We start from the raw sequence: 22,825 nt of genomic DNA on the forward strand, positions 1-22,825 counted from the left end.
TTTAAGTTTCAAGGTAAGCTAATACTTTTTCTCCTTGGGACAGGCCCTTTTAAGTCTTGGAGTTGAAAAACATTGGTGGTCAGTCAACTCGAATGCAAGAGTTTTAATCAAATGTCTGTAGCATAGCCTACTAATGATGCTAACCGAATATAACAGTAATTTAGCTAGTCGTCTTCTATGCGTCAATGCGTCCACGATTGTGAATGTTTTATTTGGATTAAATGTGCATGTGGAGGGCGGCTGTCCATTGAGCGCGCACGAGAGCGGGCCAAGGAGAATGAGTTTACTTCTACTGTTTGGTAATTAAGTTGCACGCATAGACTACAAAAGTTGCGGGAGAACTGTATGCTTCTACCCGAGCAACGTCAGGTGCATCAGTGCGACCACCGACCACGCTTCCAGGGATGATCTCGTTGGTTTTCATGGAGACAGACAGCCGCGGTGTGCACGGAGGGTATAGGGGCTGTGCGTGTTTGTGTGTATGAGAGACAGACGCGCGAGTGACAGAGAGGGAGCGCAGGGAGAGGAAATTAAGCTTTACGAATGCTGCGTGTTTTTCAATAGCGTTTCAAAATAAGAATAAATAAATAAATAAAAGAATAACGAGACGCAATATGTGGCGGCCGGTGCTGAATCTGTGGCGCACCGCCACAAATTTGTCTATGTGTGGGAAACACTGCTCTATCAACATGACTGGAGCAGCAGACAAGTTGATTGAAGATACTTTCCCGCACACTCTCTCAGCATAATTTTAAATGTAGACAAACAAACTTCTCTTAGTTAAGACCTTTAAGACAATGAGAATGCTGACTAGACATCCATTTAACTTTGTGTCTTATTTGTCTCATGAGAAATTATTCAGCTCTCATTGATGTTCTGACCTGTCTTTCATAAACCCCCTTTTGGAGAAATAAGGAGCAATATAGGCCTACAACTAGACAGAGTTTTGAACTTACATCACACTGAGGAGATGGAAGAATACGCAAAAAATGTCCAAGAGATCACCCAGGCTAAACAGAAAGTAGCCTTGAAAATGGACAGATTTCCTTTATTCCTTTCCAATTGTTGGCCTGAACTACTCCGGTCAGCCACCGGGGGAGTAGTTTCTCCACTTTACCTAACTTTACCTGGGAAAATGCTGTTTGCCCATGTGATCAACGCGGAACCGGTGAAACCGAAAGTAGGGAGGACTTTACGAGGGCAAGTCGCGCACAGGAATTTTACATCAATTTTATGTCGGTAAGTAGGCCATAGGCTACAAACAAAATTACAATCACGATTGTAGGCTACTCGATACATGTAGGCCTAGTGATTGGTGGTTTATTCGTGTAGGCTACTAAAAAAGAAGATTATTACCGTCAACAATCGAGACGAAACGGAGTTGATGATGGCGGCTAACAGTAGGCTTATGATAGCCTAGAGTAGATTAGGCCTACCTTTCACACTTCACTAATCTTGATTCTTGACTCGGATATTGCAGCCCTGAACATGACAGAAATATCTTATTGTTCGGGACCATAGACTATCGTCTAGATTCATCGACTTTACAGTAGGCCTAGGCTATCAAGTGGGTCCAGGGTAGTTGGAATATCGGTAGACTGAGTAGCCATGTGTAGCCTACAGTTGAGACGTGCGCAGAAGATGTGATTTTTAATATGTTTATTACCCTCTTTGATCATGGTAAAATTGAACGACACAACTAGGCTACTATCTATGGGCATCTCTAATCCAAAGTTATCGGCAAAAACGTTTTTAACCTCACTATGTTCCTTTTAAGCCCTATTCGCACGGGATTAGTAGGCCTATTACCTGTGGACCTCCGGTCATTTTCAAATTATCGCCCCACCTCTGTGTTACTTGCAGCGCATTCGCACGGGATAAGCAAAGTCTGTAAATTACTCTATTTTCACTGACATTACACCCGGATATGTCGTATGCTAACGTCCGAAAACAACACAGAAAGTAGAAAAGATATGCAATTGCAACAGCAATCACTGAGATACAGATTCGCACGGGATTAGTATTATCACCGGACGTCTGTGTTTGGCGAAATATGGTAGGTAATTTGCGGCGGAATTTTTACTTTACAAATTACAGACATGGCACATTCGCACGGGACTAAGATCTCAGACATTCTCCGCAATTATCACAAATCACCAAAGGTCCACAGGTAATACTAATCCCGTGCGAATAGGGCTTTAGCCTACAATCCATAACCCTTATGGGTCATTCCACCTCAATTCAACAAATGCCTTCTGCTTGACCATCTCAGATTTCCTTCAAAATTTTACCACCTAAAGAGTAACCATTTAAACTAACTTAGCCAAAATATTAGATTGGTATACCTAATACATCCAGAGAAAAACATTTCTGAACATGGTACCCCCCTTCTGATTTTTGGCACATTGGCGCCCTCATCTAAATCTGCAGCAAAGTTCAGATGTCATTATCTCAAAAAGTTTTCAAGCTAAAGACTTCAAATGTTCTGTGAATAATGATTGCTACCTATAGATGCCACATATTCATTCATAGGCCGTATGTGTTGATACTGACTGTGTTTCAATCTTGTGAAATCAGAAGAAATATTGCAGATCTTTTTCAAACCCCCACATTGGGTGCACCATTACACAATTTATAAACAAAATGTTTGGCAAATGGTTATGTCTCTCTACAGAAGTGTTTAAGCTGTCTTTGAAAAAGTAATTAAGAGGTGTCTATATAGCTTTTTTGTTGGAAGTATTGTAACACAAAACTGAAAAATAATCAATTTGGATGATATTGTATCTCCCCATTACAGAGGTATGACAAGCTATACCAATGAATTGAACACATCTCCAGAAAGAGTATGAAATGGGCTTTCAGACTGTGAAATTTCAAGATGGTATTATGGCTGCAGTTATTTAAGTTTTATTTTTTAAATATTGGTCTATTACAACAATTAGCGTTGTTTTTTGTGCTATTATTTCATGATTTCATAATCCTTGTCTTATTCCTAAGTATCAGATGTTTATGTCTTATTCTGTTAAACATTTTATTTTTTCATTTACTTGCTGGGTGATGAACTAATTAAATATTTCCTGTATTTCCTAAATAAATAGCTGCTGCCACTATTTAATGCCACTAGATGTCCCTATTTAGTGATATCAGCAATGTGTTGTTACAGTAGACCAATATTTCAAAAATAACATTTCAATAACCATAGTCATAATACCATCTTGAAATTTCACAGTCTGAAAGCCCATTCCATACTCTTTCTGGAGATGTGTTCAATTCATTGGTATCGTTTGTCATACCTCTGTAATGGGGAGATACAATATCATCAAAATTGATTATTTTTCAGTTTCGTGTTACAATACTTCCAACAAAAAAGCAATATAGACACCTCTTAATTACTTTTTCAAAAACAGCTTAAACACTTCTGTAGAGAGACATAACCATTTGCCAAACATTTTGTTTATAAATTGTTTAATGGGGCACCCAATGTGGGGATGTGAAAAAAATCTGCAATTTTTCTTCTAATTTCACAAGATTGAAACACAGTCAGTGTCAACACATACAGCTTACGAATGAATATGTTGAATCTATACGTGGCAATCATTATTCACAGAAAATTTTAAGTCTTTAGCTTGAAAACTTTTTGAGATAATGACATCTGAACTTTGCTGCAGATTTAGATGAGGGCGCCAATGTGCCAAAAATCAGAAGGGGGGTACCATGTTCAAAAATGTTTTTCTCTGGATGTATTAGGTATACCAATCTAATATTTTGGCTAAGTTAGTTTAAATGGTTACTCTTTAGATGGTAAAAGTTTGAAGCAAATCTGAGATGGTCAAGCAGAACTTTTCTCTAAAATCCATTGAATTGAGGTGGAATGACCCTTATGAAATTGTTTAGCCTTTATGCCGTGTGCAATGCCATAGGCCTACGGTCGTTGCAAAATCTAGGGAAACATGCGGTGCTCTCCGGGGTAGGCTACAGTTGAGGGTGATAGCGGTGGAGGTGGTGGGATGTTTAGTAAGATGTTCAATTTCTTCTGCATTTCCGCTTACTTTTCACTACGTTTCAGACGTCTATTGGTGGAGCAGAAATGCACCCACAGATCAGATCTGGTCCACACAGCTGCTAAAACTAAGCACTTCATCAGCAACCTTGAAGTGTCTTTATGCCGTCCTCTCTTTCACTCTTTCTCATTTTCTCTTTACCTTTATTTCCTGTATTTACTGATTGATTGATTGATTGATTGATTAGGATGGATTACTCTGAAGATGGTGAGGATGCTATTGGTGGAAATCAGACAGGCAGAGCAGCATGTAGGCCTACTGTGTCCAGCCACGTGTCCCTGAAGGATGATGAGTCTGTTACTGATGGACATCAGGGGATCAGCAAAGGACAAGGGCTACACAGTGCAGGGTGAGTTCACCAGAGTACATGCACACGCGCACGCGCACGCACACACACACACACACACACACACACACACACACACACACACACACACACACACACACCGCTCATGTATGTAGGTACCAAAGCTGTAAACTGGTAAAACTAATGTAAATCTGTCAGTCAAGGAAAATTCATCCAGTCAGGCTCATGTGATGACATCTTATTCATCCATCAGTGTGTGTGTTTCTCAACATGTCCTCACACACTCACAGCGAAAACTCACAGACAGAGAAGTACTCATACACAAAAGCAAGTGCACACATGCACATATTCATATTGTGTACCGTGTGTGTGTGTGTGTGTGTGTGTGTTGTATGCGGTGTTGGTCAACTTGGAAAAAGTAATTAGTTACTGATTACTTATCTATGAAAGTAATCCAGTTACTTTACTAATTACTTATTTTCAAAAGGTAATTAATTACTTTAATAGTTACTTAACTTATTTTTTTTTTCAAAAGCACACTAGCTACAGTATACACAGCCTGGATACTCTATAAAGCAATAGACCTTTCAGCCTAATTCTATTATTTCTGCATATTCCACCATATAAAATAGAATTAAATGAAACAGTCTCTTTTAAAAACTTGTTTTATTAGTTTCAATTTTAACTATGCACATTGCATCAAACAAAAATTAAATGAAATGCAACAGTCTCTGACTTTGATTCTAACTAAATTGTTGAACTGTTAAACCGGTTTTCTACCCTGGAAGTCTAGAGTGCTCCCGAGAACACAATTTGAATTGTGTCTGCAAGAGACTCTGGCCACGAGCAATGATGCAAGTTACGTTTACCCCAACCATCTGGGATAACAATCAAATCAGTGTATAATAATAATCACTGATAAAGGCGGGCCAAAGGTGAGCTAAACTGATGACGACAATGCTGCATCGTTCAAACTCAGTACACATTGGTGGTGTTATCCAGTTGCGTTGAAGTCCGGAATCAGTCAGAGTAAACATTGATCTACTGTTATTCAATTGTGTGCAGTGAGATTTTCAAATGCACGCTTGGTGCCTCCCCTCAAACGGGCCATGAAATTATTCGTGGCCAAACCCTTAATCTGAAAGAATCCCAGGGTCTGGTTTACAACCAGGCTACCTGTTTTTTTGCAAATTCCACCATAATTTAATAAAAAATAAAGCAAGTCTTTCTTCTGCATATTCCAGCATAGTTATTATTCATCGTCCAAATGTCAGCAGTAGTGAAAACAAAGTCTACATCTCCGAGTGCAGCCTTCAAATTATCCCTCATTATGTCGTATTCTCTCTCAAGGTATCCTGCAAATTACTTTTTCTGCGGCAGCTTGACACCGCTTTTGGTCGGTATTTTTTCTACAACGCATCAGACTGAATCAGAATGAGTCTACAGTGGAAATGGGCAACATGTCCTCGACAATGTAGCCAGCGACAAGCTTCTTTAGTTCAGCGGCACTAAGTCCTGTCACTCTTAAGTCTATTTAGAGGGGCCCTCGGAGGTTGCTGCAGCAGCCATGTCGGGATCTGGGGGTTTCTCAATGAGTTTCACATTCCTGTGCCGGCTTGCTACTGTATGTGCTTACTCAGATTTGAGGTGGAATTGTTCGCTGTAGACAACATTTTTCTTCCCACGCAGAATGTACAGCGGGCTCTAATGTCTTTACTCTTTTACTGAGACAAACTCAAAGTAATATCTGAACTTCCATGTATTCAATGCAGCATGGTCGTATTCATACATTTGCCTTAGGCAAAACCCTCAGCAGCAACGGAGTGGCAATCGGGATGCGTTATTTGAAAAAGTTGTTTGCTTTAAAGGTATACTATGCAGGATTGGCGATTTCATCGCCGGTTTCGCTTTCACTTTTCATTTTCGCTCGTTTTATGCTTGCATATTTCTCTGTAGAGCTTCCCCTACAGCTTTAGCGCGTATATTTGACAAAACTCCTCAATCGGTCAGTCTGCCGTGTCTTTTCATGAGACTTTACATGACACTTCCTGGAGTAGAGCATGGGTGCGTGCCCGGTGTCTCCTGAAGTTGCAAGTGTGGTTTTACCGCTACAGACCACTAGAGCGGCCAAAAAAAACACCATTCGATCGGTAATGACTCATTTAATCATATATAACAGTATGGAACGAATTGATTAACTGAAAAACGTTGCATAGTATACCTTTAACTGTTATTTATTTCGACTGACTTTCACTTTCCGCTGCCCTCATAGTTGGCAAGCAGGTAGCCTAATAAGGTGGGATGTGTAGCACATAAGTTTGGTACAGACTGCGGTAGTTAAGATTTTAGATGAATGACCGTGGTACTGTATAGCCTAATCTTCAGTAGCTTTTTTGCTAGGCCCAGCGAAGGTGTACAAGCAGATGTTCAGATTGGCTGTCTATTGGTCTTTTGCAAGGATTTTCTTGGAGCAGATCTTCCACACAGTAGCCTAGTCAGTATGTTTCTTAGCTGTCCACTTTCATCTGGCCATATAGCTTATATTCGCTCACGTATAGCGTCAAAAACAAAAATCACGGTCAAAGCAGAATCATGGTTTAGTAATGCAATAACACAGCCTGCTTGCGGGAGAGTGACAGTAATCTAATTGCTGTTTTTGCCATTTTCCCTCACTTTATTCGTTACTCGAAAAAGTAATCGAATTACATGTTACATTTCACTATTCAATCCCAAAACTCTATTTAACCTGTCCACACGTTTGTGTTTCAGAGAGAAGAAAAAACAGAACATATAGAGATATTGACCTTATTAGTTGAGATGTGTTGGTTAATGTGTTGTGTGTGTGTGTGTGTGTGTGTGTGTGTGTGTGTGTAGGAGATGAGCGAAGAAAGGAGGTGCATGGTAATTAGCTGGTAGGTGTTTTAGGTTTTTAGATGTTCTGGGAGAGGAGTTATTCTCAGAAGAGTTGAGTCTTCAAGAGCTCTTTGGGGATAGAGAGATATTTGTGTTTGTGTGTATGTGTGTGTGTGTATACTGTACTGTTCTGTACATGTATATGTGCATTTTGTAGAGAAAGAGAGAGATATAGAAGCAATATAAATTAGTGGTCAGAGAGATGTGTTGGTTAATTCTATTATTTGTCCCATTACGTAAGCAGTCCACAGACCCACAGACCAGTGTCTCCAGTGCCCAGCTGTGTGTCCATGAGGAGTGACCGGTCTAAGGGTGATCCTCCCAATCTCAGCAGAGGACCACCACTGTCTGATCCAAAGTGAGAGAAGTCTGTGTGTGTGTGTGTGTGTGTGTGTGTGTGTGTGTGTGTGTGTGTGTGTGTGTGTGTGTGTGTGTGTGTGTGTGTGTGTGTGTGTGTGTGTGTGTGTGTGTGTGTGTGTGTGTGTGTGTGTGAAGGAGATGAGAAAAGAAAGGAAGTGCATGGTAATTAGCTGGTAGGTGTTTTAGGTTTTTAGATGTTCTGGGAGAGGAGTTATTCTCAGAAGAGTTGAGTCTTCAAGAGCTCTTTGGGGATAGAGAGATACTTGTGTTTGTGTGTATGTGTGTGTATATGTAAGAGGGAGAGATAGAAACAATATAAAAATGCCTGTTAAAGAGAAACTATGCAGGATTGGCGATTTCATCTCCGGTCTTGCTTTCGCTTTTCGCTCATGTTATGCTTGCATATTTCTCTGCAGAGCTTTCCCTGCAGCTTAAGCGTGTACAGTATGTATATATAATCATTTATATATAAATTGCAAGCGTGGTTCTTCTCGTTCCTCACGCGTCTCAGACTTCCAGATGTAAACAAAGAGTGATCGCTCCCTGGACAAACTGCAAGGCTGCAATAGCAGATAGGGACACTTGGGGCGGGAGGAAATGTAACTGTTTTCGATAAAACTGGTCAGTCAAGCAAAACGACGATTTCTAAGCGATTTTATGACTATGAAAATGTTGCATAGGGTCTCTTTAACTATCAGATAGATATGTTGGTAAATATTTTATTTGTCTCTTTATGTAACGAGACCACAGACATTTTATGTCTGCATGGGTGCATATGCTTCTTTTTAGAAATACTGACCTCATTAATGGTCAAAGAGATGTGTTGGTTAATCCTATTATTTGTCCCATTATGTAAACAGTCCACAGACCCACAGACCAGTGTCTCCAGTGCCCAGCTGTGTGTCCATGAGGAGTGACCGGTCAAAGGGTGATCCTCCCAATCTCAACAGAGGACCTCCACTGTCTGATCCAAAGTGAGATATCAGATAATATACTTACAGCGCCCTCCACAATTATTGGCACCTCTGGTTAAGACGTGTTCTTTAGCTTCTAATAAATTATTTTTTTTTCCAAATAATATAGGACCACAATGAAAAAAAGCGTAAAATCCAACCTTTAATACAAGTGCATTTATTTAGAAGGAAGGGGGTGCCAATAATTGTGGAGGGCGCTGTACATATAAGAGTGGACAAGTGTGTGTGTGTGTGTGTGTATGTGTTTGTGTGTGTGTGTGTGTGTGTGTCTGAGCATGTACGTGATTGTTTTCTGACAAGCACTACTTTCCAACCATCAGTCACCAAAAAACAATTCTGGGGCCCCTGTATGACCAAGGAGGTGGAGTCTGAGAGTCTTCTATACTGTGAATACTTAGCAAAAACTTAGCAAATTTTTTTCTCAAATGCAGGGGTGTTACAGGCCCCTTGGCCTTGCCTCTTCCCTGGCCGTCTTTCTGTCTGCTTCACTTCACTACAGGTGTGATTGGAGGCAATCAGCCCAATTAGGTGTACCGGTGCACAGGTCACCTGTTGGTGTTTAAAACGCTGGAGTTCCTCCCACTGGCAGAGCAGAGTGAGAGAGCAGAGTGAGCAAGCAGATCAAGCCGAGGGTCGTACGTTGGTGCCTTTATCTGAAGGCTGGTCGGCCGTCGCTGTTTGAAATGTTGGACTTTTTGAGCGAATAAAATTGTGTTAAATACTGCAATTGTACTCGCTCTCCCCCCTTTTGTTTTGTTGTGCTTTTTTAAGGGCATAACAGGGGAAACTAGAAATGCTTTTGGGAGAGAGATCCATGCAATCTGACATCACTCTCCTCAGGTCTCTACCCCTTATATGTGACCTCCGCTGCTGGTCATTTTGGTGCTAAAAGCAAGTTTCTTAATGGTGATTGTGATTGTGATGAATCTTAATTTTGTTAAATGTTTAAATGGTAACTCAAACACCTAAAGTTAAAAAAAGAACCCCAGTAATTTTCAGTCCATTACTGTGTGTTTTTAACCATTCATTTCTGAATAAATGCTGTTTGACTTAGACTTTGATCAATTATGCATCGTCACTTTAAGAGCATTGAGTCTTTACATGCTCATAATGCCCTTTTGTCAACTCTTATTCACAAGCCTTGTTTGTTTGAGCTACTTTGAGAGCACAATATTAGCAATAATATGCACAATAATGCGTTGCTATAAGCAGCCTTCATTGCTTTGGAGATGGAATTGTGTAATGACATGCTTGACAACTCTGTTTCTAATTAAAAAGGAACAAGTGCCGTGCCCGTGCAAACAATGTTTTCCAAGAAACTTGTTGCCCAATGACATTGATGCAGGTAGATTATGTTAGATTGGTGATGGTGTAGAATCATAGCCTGGATGCCAGACCGAAGTTTAGCCCCGCCTACATCCTATTTCTGTAGGGAACTTCGGTCTGGCACTGCTCCGTTCAGCCAAAGATCCTTAAGGCGGAGCAAGATACGTCGTCGTAATTCATGTCAATGGGCGCAAAACGGGGATCACTTCCTCTGCATAAAGGGGGTGTGTCATGCGTGTCATGTCCATAGACTTCAATGGAAAAGAGGCGGAACAGCTCTGCATAAAGGGGGATTTTGCCCCCCTCCCTCTTGCAATTCGGGTTCCAGGAAGTGGCTTCTCATGAAGTATCTGGCTCCGCCCTTAATGATCTTTGGTTCAGCTGCTACTATTCGCGATACAGATCTGTTCGGACCAATCATATTGTCAGGGCAGGCTTTACATGATGATTGACAGATGAACAGCAGTGATGCTCACGGCTGCATGCGTCCTTGTTCGACGAGTTGGGTGTGAGACCACGTTGGCTTCGATTGATTTTGATTGCAACAGAAACGCTATGGCTATGAATGCATAATTTGTTCATGCAGTTTGGCCTTTCATTTATCTTAGCTATTGAAACGGAGGTTTTATCACACAACTATTTCTGAACACTTACTTGACCAACGTGGATATGTGGGAAAACTTCAGTTTCACTTTCACCAAGTTAAAACAGCATGTTTGGGTGATGTTGTTCCCGTTTGTTTAAAAATGTCTGTTTGCTCGTTGGGTTAATGACACACTTCCCCAGCTGTTCATTGCATACAGTTTGAAGGAATTATTTTTAAAAACGAAAAATACCATATCCATATAGTCTACCCTGCTATATATGTCGTTGTCTTAGATTTCGGTGTTGTACAAGATAGATACTGACAGCCAATAGCTTGTTCTGTTTGGTTTGGTCTATCCAATGAGTGCAGAGCTACCCCCCCCCGCCCTGTATCGGTTGAATCACGCCCCATTATCGCAGCTGAATGGAGCAGTTTCAGACTCATATTCTGACAAGAATTGAGTATGACGTCGTCAGGCTTGTAGAATCATGCAGTTAGTAGAGCTTTTTACTGGCTTTGCAAAGTAAAAAAAGTGAAGGAGAAAGGCGTTTGAGTTGCAGCTAATGGCAATATTAGACACATTACATACCCGTGCGTTTTTGCTGTTCTTGACCACATGACCATGGCCATGCCAGTGCTATGAACTCGGAAGTGATGTTTGAATGAATGTTATGCCCATAGCTGATGTCCAGATAGAGTCAAGACCGGCTGTTTTAAATGCAAATTTTAACAGAATGCTACCGACGTGTGTGTCGGCATATTTTTGCAAGTTCAGCAACCTGATCAGGCAACAGAAGCGCTAGGCAACCGTGGTTGTTGATGGGTAGGCTAGCCTATGCAACGTTACGCAAGGGATAATCAACGACGCGCCGTGCGTTTAGGAAAATAATGCACGTTTGAAGTGGTAATAGATGGAATCTACAGGTGGAATCATTGTTGTATGTAACATGGTGTTGGTGCATTTTGACATTGATAACATTGCGAGGGAGAGTAAAACACAGTTTGCGGTAAAGCAACGGTTTATTGGGTATATTTGGGTGCCCCTGTGTCCCTTGGTGCCCTAAGCACAGTGCGCAATGCGTGTGGTGGGACTGGCGGCACTGACTGAAGACAAGGACCACCCTCAATAAGCCTCTGAGAATACGTATGTCTTCATATGCCATCTCCTGATCATTTGATTTCCTTTGTGCAAATAATGAAGTGAAATCCCTGTAGGAAAATGTAACCACCAACAACTACTTTCATTCCACACAGTATTTATTTATGAGGATCTACAGTATGATACAGTATGTGGAAAAAAGCTTTTCTGTTGCGGAAGGATCCTGTGAATAATGTGCACAATTATTATTGTCTCTTTAGTGGATTTAGGAATATTCTGACCCAGGAACAGTCCAGGTGTGGAGTGTGTAAGCAGCTGCTGAGGGACCCAGTCATCACCAGCTGTGGACACAGTTTCTGTAGGCAGTGCATCAACAGCTACTGGAGCCAGTCTGGTCCATCAGGAGACTACAGCTGTCCCCAGTGCAGAAAGAGAACACAACCCTTTCCACACCCTCCAGTCAAAAGGGCCAAACTATCAGGTGAGTCATAAGGTAATTAGAGCAATTTTTTAAAAAAGAATCTAGCACGGTCATGAAAAACTTTTGTGTTTGAAACTCAATAATCAGGAAATTGTTCAGTGCACTTCAATCTGTATAAAATGACACAGTAACCAGTTGTATTAAACAAATCTTGTATTATTTTTCCAAACAGACAACCATGTCCTGAACAGAGTATTGATGACCCATAAAGCCAGTATGAAGAGAAGGTTTGAGAGCATATGCGAAGGCATCATAAGGTCAGGGACTCAAACCCTCCTGAACAAGATCTACACAGAGCTCTACATCACAGAGGGAGAGAGTGAAGGGGTGAATAATGAGCATGAGGTTTGGCAGGTGGAGTCAGCATCCAGGCCACAAACTACAGAAGACACAGCAATCAACTGTAATGATATCTTCAAGCCCTTACCTGGACAGGAGAGACACATCAGAACGGTCATGACCAAGGGGATTGCTGGCATTGGAAAAACTGTATCAGTGCAGAAGTTCATCCTTGACTGGGCAGAGGACAGAGCTAACCAGGATATAGATTTCATGTTTGTGCTTCCGTTCCGTGAGCTGAATTTGGTCCAACATGATCAGTACAGTCTTCACAGGCTCCTGCTTGACTTCCACCCTGAGCTTAGAGAGCTACAAGATGGTGAATACAAAGATCGCCACATTGTGTTCATTTTTGATGGTCTGGATGAGAGTAGACTTCCACTGAATTTCCAAGAGAACCAGAAGTTGTCTGATGTGACAAAAACATCATCAGTGGATGTGCTGATAACGAGCCTCATTCAGGGAACTCTGCTTCCCTCTGCTCTCCTTTGGATAACCTCCCGACCAGCAGCAACCAGTCAGGTCCCTTCTCAGTGCATCAGTCAGGTGACAGAAGTACGAGGATTCAGTGACCCACAAAAGGAAGAGTACTTCAGGAAGAGAGTCAGTGACCAGAATCAAGCCAACAGAATCATCTCACACATTACGGCAACCAGGAGCCTTCACATCATGTGCCACATGCCAGTCTTCTGTTGGATCTCAGCCACTGTCCTTCAGAAAATACTGGAACAGGATGATGGGAAGGAAGCCCCCAAAACTCTGACTGAGATGTTCATACACTTTCTGCTCATCCAGACCACAAGGAAGGGCCAGAAGTATCAAGAGGAAAGTGAGACCGATAGACAGAGCCTCCTAGAATCACATAAGGGTGTCATATTGAAACTAGCAGAGCTGGCTTTCAAGAATCTGGAGAATGGCAATCTCATGTTCTATGAGGAAGACCTGAGAGAGTGTGGCATTGATGTCAGTGAAGCTTCAGTGTACTCTGGCATGTGCACTGAGATCTTCAGGGAGGAATGTGTGTTTCACCACAAGAAGGTGTACTGCTTTGTCCATCTGAGCATCCAGGAGTTTCTTGCTGCACTTCATTTGTTTGCCTCCTACTTGAATAAGAGCATGGAGGTCCTGAAAACATTTCTTAGCAAAAAATCCAGGTCTGTGCCAGATGTGCCTCTCGATGAGCTGCTGAAGAATGCAGTAAACAAAGCCTTGGAAAGCAAGAATGGACACCTTGATTTGTTTGTTCGCTTCCTTCATGGCATTTCTCTGGTGTCAAATCAGAGACTTTTGCTTGGCCTCCTGACACACACACACAGCAGCCCAGACAGTGTTAAGAAAACCATCAAGAACCTGAAGGTGATGCAGAGACAAAATATCTCCCCTGAGCGGTGCATCAACCTGTTCCACTGCCTGGTGGAAATGCATGACTCCTCTGTCCATGATGAAATCCAGGCTTTCCTGAAGGCAGAGAAAGGTGCTGTGAAACAGCTCACATTGGCTCACTGCTCAGCCTTGGCTCATGTGCTTCTGATGTCTGAGGAGGTGCTGGACGAGTTTGACCTGAAGAAATACAAAACCTCAGATGAGGGACGGAGGAGACTAGTGCCAGCTGTGAGATGCTGCAGAAAGGCACTGTGAGTATCAGAATGAATACTTCAGTGATTACACACACTGCACAATCCTGACATGTTTGCTAGAGCTCATGTTTTATATGTAGGCTGATTAATAATAAAGAGTTTACACAGAGAAATCGAAAAACAGTTTACTGAGTGTGTGTGTGTGTGTGTGTGTGTGTGTGTGTGTGTGTGTGTGTGTGTGTGTGTGTGTGTGTGTGTGTGTGTGTGTGTGTGTGTGTGTGTGTGTGTGTGTGTGTGTGTGTGTGTGTGTGTGTGTGTGTGTGTGTGTGTGTGCTTGTTTGTTAGGGCAGGGGTGGGTGTAGTTTTTTGCACATCTCAAAATTTGACAGTATCTTATTTTCCAGTTTAAATAACCATTCAGAGGTTTCCTATTTATCTATTTCCTGTTGTGTGAATGTTCCCATCATGAGAATATTCCATCTCTGCACCTGATCAAATCAAATCAGCAGGTGCAAATGTTCCATGGAGGTGTATGGTATAAATGGGGTGTAATTAAAAACACTGAACATGATGTTTTCCAGTCTGAACTGCTTAGATAAGTCAGATCTCTGCTCATGCAGCTCTGGGTTAATCACACATCAGTCTTTAGTGGTGTTGTGTCTGTAGTTGGACAGCGTTAACTCTGCATGGTATTCAGGGCTTATATATTCTCTCCTCTTATCCCCCTTAGTAGTGTTGCTTTGGGTCTGGCACATACTGTATGGGGGGCACATGTATTGTTTTCCTCCCTCACTCTTCCTGCAGATTTAAACATGATCCATTCTTTGCCTCTACTGCAGACTTGCTGGCTGTAAGCTAACAGAAAAGTCCTGGGAGATTTTGACTTCAACTCTGCGGTCTGCAAACTCCCCCTTAAGAGAGCTGGACCTGAGTCAGAATGACCTGCAGGCATCAGAAGAAAAGCTGCTCTCTGCTCTACAGAGTCCAAACTGCAAACTGGAGACTCTTAGGTCAGTAATATTGTAGACTATTTTGAGACACATACAGTTTGATGGTAATAATTTATGAGTATTATTTTGGAGTTCTATACCATTGCAAACAGCCTTGAATCACGGATCTGTGCAGGCAAGGATACTTGTTGTGTTAGAAGGAAAACACTTTCCCTTCCCCCCTGTGAAATGCTAATTGCCAACATTCCTTTGCAATTTGAACCCAACTTGCCCTGTGACAAAGGATTCTACCTTGATGTAATATATCTATATGTCATGAAATGTAAATGTCTGGTATCATTATGATAGTCTCAGTGTAAGGATTGTTATGGTTCCAGTGTAAGAATGTTTGGAATATTCTGTAAGTGATGATAGTGACATACTGTATATGATATCCCTCCACATGTAAATCTAATCAGAGTGAGAAGGTGTGGCTAGGTGTGACTAGGTGTGAGTGGGTGTGACTGAAGCCATCTAAGTGAACCAATGACCTTGCCTTGTTTTTGGCGCCCTGTTCCCTTTGTTCAAATCTTTATAAATGTGATGAATTAGCAGTGTTGGTCAGAAGAAGAATGAGAGATTGACTTTTGTAGAAGGTGGACATGCTGCAGGCCATGGGTCTTTGGTTCAATCCAAGGGCCCATGGCCTCCTCAGACTTAAGATCATTTTTACCCTCTCTGCTTGTAAGAATAAAACCTGATTCCTAAGTTTTCTTGAGTTTGCCAGTCTAAATTAATAAGTAGCCTAATTATATATAGAAATATAGAATTACCAACAAGTTGTGTTAACCAGACAAGAACAACGTAGCTGTTTGCTTACTTTGATTGATTATCCTTTGATTTCGGTCTTTTTTTCATGTTGTTTCATTCAGACTTGTTGACTGTAAACTGAAGGGAAGATTTCTGGCCTTGGCCCACCACGGGGCAAACCCCCACCTAAGAGAGCTGGACATGAGTGACAGTGAGCTTGAGGACCATGGAGGAGAACTGCTCCATCAACCACTGAATCAAGACTGTAAAGTGAGGTCTGTATTTTGCACAGTGCACACAGACTAGTATTTCTGCTTGAAGTAATAAACGGCTAACACCTTTATTTACCATTTCATATTTGGGAATGTAAGGAGTATAGAGGACATGTTGCTCATGGTGTTTTCCTCTCTGTAGACTTACCAGGTGTAAACTCAAATACAGCTATTCTGAGGTTGTGGTCTCAGTTCTGCAGTCCTATATTTCTCAATTGAGTGAGTTGGACATGAGTGGCTGTGATATTCAAACATCAGAAGAGAAGTTACTCTCTGGTCTTACAAACCCAAATTGTCAACTGGAGAAACTGAGGTCAGTAAAACTCTGAAGCACACACAGGCCTTATCTACACATTCACATGTTGGACATAGAAGAGTGTCACTGTTATTTCCTACTGGAATCAAAACACGAATTTGTGTCTTTTGTTTTTTTTGTCAATGTTGGTCCAAGCCCTATTACTTAGTATAATGCTCCTTCCTGATGTGTTCCATATAGAGTTCAGTTAACTGTAGAGTCTATTAATCAGACAATAACGAAATCTGTGTTTCACTCTTGATTGGTCTCTGATTTCACAATTTGTGACTGTTACATGGTTTATGCTCTTACAGACTTGTTGGCTGTAAACTGAGAGGAAGATTTCTGGCTGTGACTCTTCAGTGGGCAAACTCCCATCTAAGAGAGCTGGACATCAGTGACAGTGAGCTGCAGGACTGTGGAGGAGAACTGCTCCATCAACCACTGAATCAAAACTGTAAAGTGAGGTCTGTATTTTGGACAGTGCACACAGACATGTGCTTTCTGTTTGATCTAATAAACAGTCCATATTTTTCTGCATTTTCATATTTGGGAATATACTGTAAGGAGTATAAAGGACATGTTGTTTATAGTGTTTTCCTCTCTCACTATAGACTCATCAGCTGCAGACTCAAAGACAGCTCCTCTGAGGTTGTGGTCTCAGTTCTGCAGTCATGTATTTCTCAACTGAGTGAGTTGGACATGAGTGGCTGTGATCTGCAAACATCTGAAGAGAAGCTGCTCTCTGGTCTTAGAAACCCAAACTGCCAACTGGAGAAACTGAGGTCAGTAATACTCTTGACACATAGGCCTACACTTGTACACATTCACATTGTTGACCTTAAATTACTGTAATGACACTGTTGTTTTCTACTAGAATCAAGACATGAATTTGAGAAACATTGGCTTTTATTCTTGTTGCAATGTTGATGTTGTCATAGACCTGATATGTCTCGTGTACAGCTCAGTTAACTGTAGAGTGTATTAACCAGACAATAACAACAGCTATGTTTCACTCTTGATTGGTCTCTGATTGCACTCTTTGTGATTCTCTGTTACATGGTTTATGTTCTTACAGACTTGTTGGCTGTAAACTAAATGGACGATTTTTGGCCTCAACTCTTCAGTGGGCAAACTCCCACCTAAGAGAGCTGGACATCAGTGACAGTGAGCTTCAGGACTGTGGAGGAGAACTGCTCCATCAACCACTGAATCAAGACTGTAAAGTGAGGTCTGTATTTTGCACAGTGCACACAGACATGTGCTTTCTGTTTGATCTAATAAACAGTCCATATTTTTCTGCATTTTCATATTTGGGAATATACTGTAAGGAGTATAAAGGACATGTTGTTTATAGTGTTTTCCTCTCTCACTATAGACTCATCAGCTGCAGACTCAAAGACAGCTCCTCTGAGGTTGTGGTCTCAGTTCTGCAGTCATATATTTCTCAACTAAGTGAGTTGGACATGAGTGGCTGTGATCTGCAAACATCAGAAGAGAAGCAGCTCTCTGGTCTTAGAAACCCAAACTGCCAACTGGAGAAACTGAGGTCAGTAATACTCTTGACACATAGGCCTACACTTGTACACATTCACATTGTTGACCTTAAATTAATGACACTGTTGTTTTCTTCTAGAATCAAGACATGAATTTGAGAAACATTGGCTTTTATTCTTGTGCCAATGTTGATGTTGTCGTGATGTGTCCCATATAGAGCTCAGTTAACTGTAGAGTGTATTAACCAGACAATAACAACAGCTGTGTCTCCTTCTTGATTGTTCTCTGATTGCGCTCTTTGTGATTCTCTGTTACATGGTTTATGTTCTTGCAGACTTGTTGGCTGTAAACTAAATGGACGATTTTTGGCCTCGACTCTTCAGTGGGCGAACTCCCATCTAAGAGAGCTGGACATCAGTGACAGTGAGCTTCAGGACTGTGGAGGAGAACTGCTCCATCAACCACTGAATCAAGACTGTAAAGTGAGGTCTGTATTTTGCACAGTGCACACAGACTGCTGCTTTCTATTTGATCTAATAAAAACAGTCCATATTTTTCTGCATTTTCATATAAGGAGTATAAAGGACATGTTGATTATAGTGTTTTCCTCTCTCACTGTAGACTCATCAGCTGCAGACTCAAAGACAGCTCCTCTGAGGTTGTGGTCTCAGTTCTGCAGTCATGTATTTCTCAACTGAGTGAGTTGGACATGAGTGGCTGTGATCTGCAAACATCTGAAGAGAAGCTGCTCTCTGGTCTTAGAAACCCAAACTGCCAACTGGAGAAACTGAGGTCAGTAAAACTTAAAGGTGCTGTTTGTGGGACCAGAACCAAGTCATGAATTTGTGAAACAAAGGCTTTTAATGCTGGGACAATTATTATGAAAATTAATTTGTCCTTTCAGTTAGTATTACTATTCACTAAACGGACACATTAAAAGTGACCTACAATTGAGAACTGATATTCAAGCGACAAGGCCGTAGGGTAACAATAGGTACTGCTTTGTCAAATAGGTCTGTTGGTTGTACACTAATACAAGAGTGAAATCCAATGGCATGCAGGGATACCGTCCTCCAAAATCTCTCTGTCTGTCTGCAAAAGTGGCTTATTCCACTGCTCGGTTGAATTCCCCATTGTCCTGCGTTCTATAAGGGTGTGCATTAACTTTAGATATACGCACGGCTATGAAGTAGTTCCAATTTGTTGGCCGTATCACACTTGAATATTAATTCGCCAAACTTGTTGTGAAGTTTAAATGCACTGTCACGTTACATACATGCTGTAAAATAGACGTTCAGATCATAGTAACGTTTAGCATACGACAGAGGTGTCATTTAGCTAGTTAGGTGGCAGTAGGCTAAGAGAAATAGCAATCTTTCAAAGTTAACGTTCATCAGAATCCTGGGATATGCCAGCTTGACAACGGGAGATTAGAACTAACGTCTGGCTTTTGGCCATAGCAACCATCTATTTAGAACTAGTAACCGCAGTTTGAGAAATGAGTTGAAATGTGTCTGGGAAAAGTAGTTCTACAAACAATACAGTTCTAGCGAGTAAAACATTTAAATTAGCACCGGAAACTAACACAATTAAGTGGCAACAGTGGAATAAGCGGGATAATGGACTTCACGCCGTGCGGTTATTCAAAGTTAATGCACTTTTCTAAACGGAACGTCCCTCCGCTTCGCGTCGGGCCGTATCACCATCTAGAACGTGCATTAACTTTGAATAACCGCACGGCGTGTCGTCCATTATCCCGTACTTAACACACTTCCTGCATGTCCACAGTAGCTAGCAGAAACATCAGCTGGACAGAGTTGGGTGTGTCTGAAAGGACAGATTTTCCTCTTGGATTATTAATCCATGTGTGACCGAGGGCAATGCCCTAAATCAGTGTTACACCCAGTCACACAAATGAACAGAGGTACCCCACAGTTCTGTGAAAAGGCAGAGAAGACAGAGACGTGGTCTATCATTTAAATAAATAAATAGATTTAAAGTTGTTAGCATCTGAGGCTGAAAAGAAGGCAACCGTTAACATAAACTCCAGCGTATAAAAATATCTGTCCACATCAAATACAGCAACAATAGATATTTATTAAATGGAGTTATTAAGTGTTAAAGTGGATGACGACACTGTTGGGAGGGGTAGCCTATACTCACCTTATCGGATCCCAGTGTGCAGTTACCACCCGGTGCTCTCTCACAGCAAATCCGATACTGCAAACAAGGTGCTATGTGATTCAGGTGCAATTAAGATTAACACTCTAACACGTGAAGGGGGTACCCCTGCTGACTAACCCCACCACCATACAGCGCCGAGTCCACTAACAATTTAATAGCTACAGTCTATAAAACCCCTACCCCTATTACTCTACCCATACCAGTTGACCCAGCACAGAATAATAAAAAGAGAATCAAAAGGCCGCACTGTTCTTCTCCTCTGAGATTCACACACACACAGACACACACCACCGCGTCACAGACACACCCACACTCCTAGGCCTATCAGCATAGCAGAGCCGGCGAAAGGGAGTGAGACAGAGACCCACGATAAGCAACAACCACAAACGCAACAAATAAACAGAAACAAATCAAAGTACACTAATCAAATTAAGTTAAAGGCAAAACAGCAGTGACCATCACACCTACAGAGCAAAGAGAATCCGGTTAGTAGCCTATACACGTAATGCATTCAGTCCAGTGATAGCACCGGGAAGCAAGATACTTTACCCAGGCGATTCACGGTGATCAGTATGGCTATCGGCTATTCCGTGTGGCTAAGTCAACTCGCAGCACCATAGAACTGGTGCCTTCAAGAAGAGACAACAGATTAGTTTACGGAAGTTCTACCGGTGTGAAACTACTAAACAGGGCTAATTGCCTACTATACCCGAGGCAGTGGAAACAACAGCCGGGGACTTGCAGGAAGAACCAGGAAGACAGGAAGGCTATAAACAATATGCTGTATTAGATAACATTGAAAAACACACACAACCCACACAACAAACACACGCAACACGCACACTTACCGTGGCCAAAGGTAGACAAGGATACAGGGGACAGGAGGAAAGGCAGGGAACCGATCAAAAGATACACAGAAAGTAACAAAAGCATTTAAAAGTGTGACGTGCTATGGGATTGGTCATTGTCATTCACATGACACCACCTAATTAGGGTTGCCGGAACTTTCCGCAAGTGGACTCACCTTGTCACACATGCATACAGTTTATTAACCTGTTTATCCAAGTACATGGTTCCCAACATGTCCCCTGTTTCTGAGTTCTGATTTGTTATCTGTAACATGGTGGTCATTGAACAGGGTTGGACTCTTCACTGGTGTTATGTACAGTACTTGGATTGAGTAATAGTAGACTTTACTAACCACAGACTTGTGGTTCTTACAGACTTGTTGGCTGTAAACTGAGGGGAAGATTCTTGGCTCTGGCCCACCAGGGGGCAAACCCCCATCTAAGAGAGCTGGACATGAGTAACAGTGAGCTTGAGGACCATGGAGGAGAACTGCTCCATCAACCACTGAATCAAGACTGTAAAGTGAGGTCTGTATTTTGCACAGTGCACACAGACTGGTATTTCTGCTTGAAGTAATAAACAGCTAACACCTTTATTTACCATTTCATATTTGGGGATGTAAGGAGTATAGAGGACATGTTGCTTATGGTGTTTTCCTCGCTTTATATAGACTTACCAGGTGTAAACTCAAATACAGCTACTCTGAGGTTGTGGTCTCAGTTCTGCAGTCATATATTTCTCAACTGAGTGAGTTGGACATGAGTGGCTGCGATCTTCAAGCATCAGAAGAGAAGCTGCTCTCTGGTCTTACAAACTCAAACTGCCAACTGGAGAAACTGAGGTCAGTATAACAGTATATCATACTGTAGGCCTACGTACACATTGTTTGACATAAAATATTGTCTCTGTTGTTTGCTACTAGAATCAAGACATGAATTTGTGAAACATTGGCTTTTATTCTTTTGCCAATGTTGATGTTGTCATAGACCTGATTTGTCCTACTGTATGTAGAGCTTAGTTAACTGTAGAGTGTATTAACCAGACAATAGCAACAGCTGTGTTTTCGTTCTTGATTGGTCTCTAATTGCACTCTTTGTGATTCTCTGAAAACACTAAGGGCTCTATTATCAGGATCAAATGGGCATTGTCGCAAGTCAATCGCGCAAGTTTCTTTGGGGGCAGTCCTAGCGCAAAAGGCTATAATGACTGCGTGAAAAGTGAACATTGCGCTCGGCGCAAAGTCAAAAAGGGTTGTCTTAATTTAGTTAATTAGTCGTGGGTGTCTTTTGGGAGTAGCATGCAATAAACCAATTAGATTTCACACTCTCATTCCCTTTAAAAGCCTGGCGCATTGTTCAATGGCCTATTATCATGGCGGATTTACCTGAGCATCTACTGTACTCCAGAAGAGACCGATTTGCTCGTGCATGAGGCATGGGCAGTGTGTAATGGAGGCTCAGCCTTCCCAAATTTTATGCTGGAAAATTGTGAAAATAATGTGTCTAATGTACATGATGTGTGAATATCATTTTCTAACACGGATAGTTCCGGTCCTTGATGATGATGGCTGAATCGCGTTCGATGCTGTTATAAAATCCAACACAAACATTTACCTTGACCGCATTTCGTTAATGCGCTACCACAACTTGCACAAAAGTTAAAGTAGCTGCGTCTCGATGTTGCATGAAAAAGTCAGTCAACACCTTATCAAAATTAACTTAATTCGCTTAATGCGCTATAGAGCTATATCCACTCGCACACATTTAGTTTGAACAGGAGAGATTACGCATGCAGGCGCGCAACTAGGCTACTTGTTGTTTTCTTTTACTCCGCTATCAGCACACAATGTCAAGCTAATTCACTAACTCAATAGCCTACTCATCATGGATATCGCAAGTTCTTTTAAACAAACAAAACAGAAAGGATGGAGGATGGAGGCAGCTAGAGGAGTTATTCCAGATGACCA

At 41.6% G+C, this 22,825-nt stretch overlaps 1 protein-coding gene across 1 annotated transcript; it reads left to right on the forward strand.

The window, feature by feature from the left end:
- Positions 1-1,193: 1,193 nt before the first annotated feature.
- On the forward strand, positions 1,194-17,025 carry LOC134089427 (NLR family CARD domain-containing protein 3-like; the record flags this gene model as incomplete). Its single annotated transcript, XM_062543873.1, has 11 exons — positions 1,194-1,239; positions 4,249-4,410; positions 7,526-7,639; positions 8,502-8,615; positions 11,887-12,107; positions 12,280-14,080; positions 14,863-15,033; positions 15,885-16,037; positions 16,177-16,347; positions 16,644-16,796; positions 16,944-17,025. Coding segments are annotated over exons 2-11 (3,141 nt in total), but the record flags the coding sequence as incomplete, so codon positions are not given.
- Positions 17,026-22,825: the final 5,800 nt, after the last annotated feature.

This window comes from Sardina pilchardus, chromosome 1, assembly GCF_963854185.1.
Source record: "Sardina pilchardus chromosome 1, fSarPil1.1, whole genome shotgun sequence".
Taxonomy (NCBI): Eukaryota; Metazoa; Chordata; class Actinopteri; order Clupeiformes; family Clupeidae; genus Sardina; species Sardina pilchardus.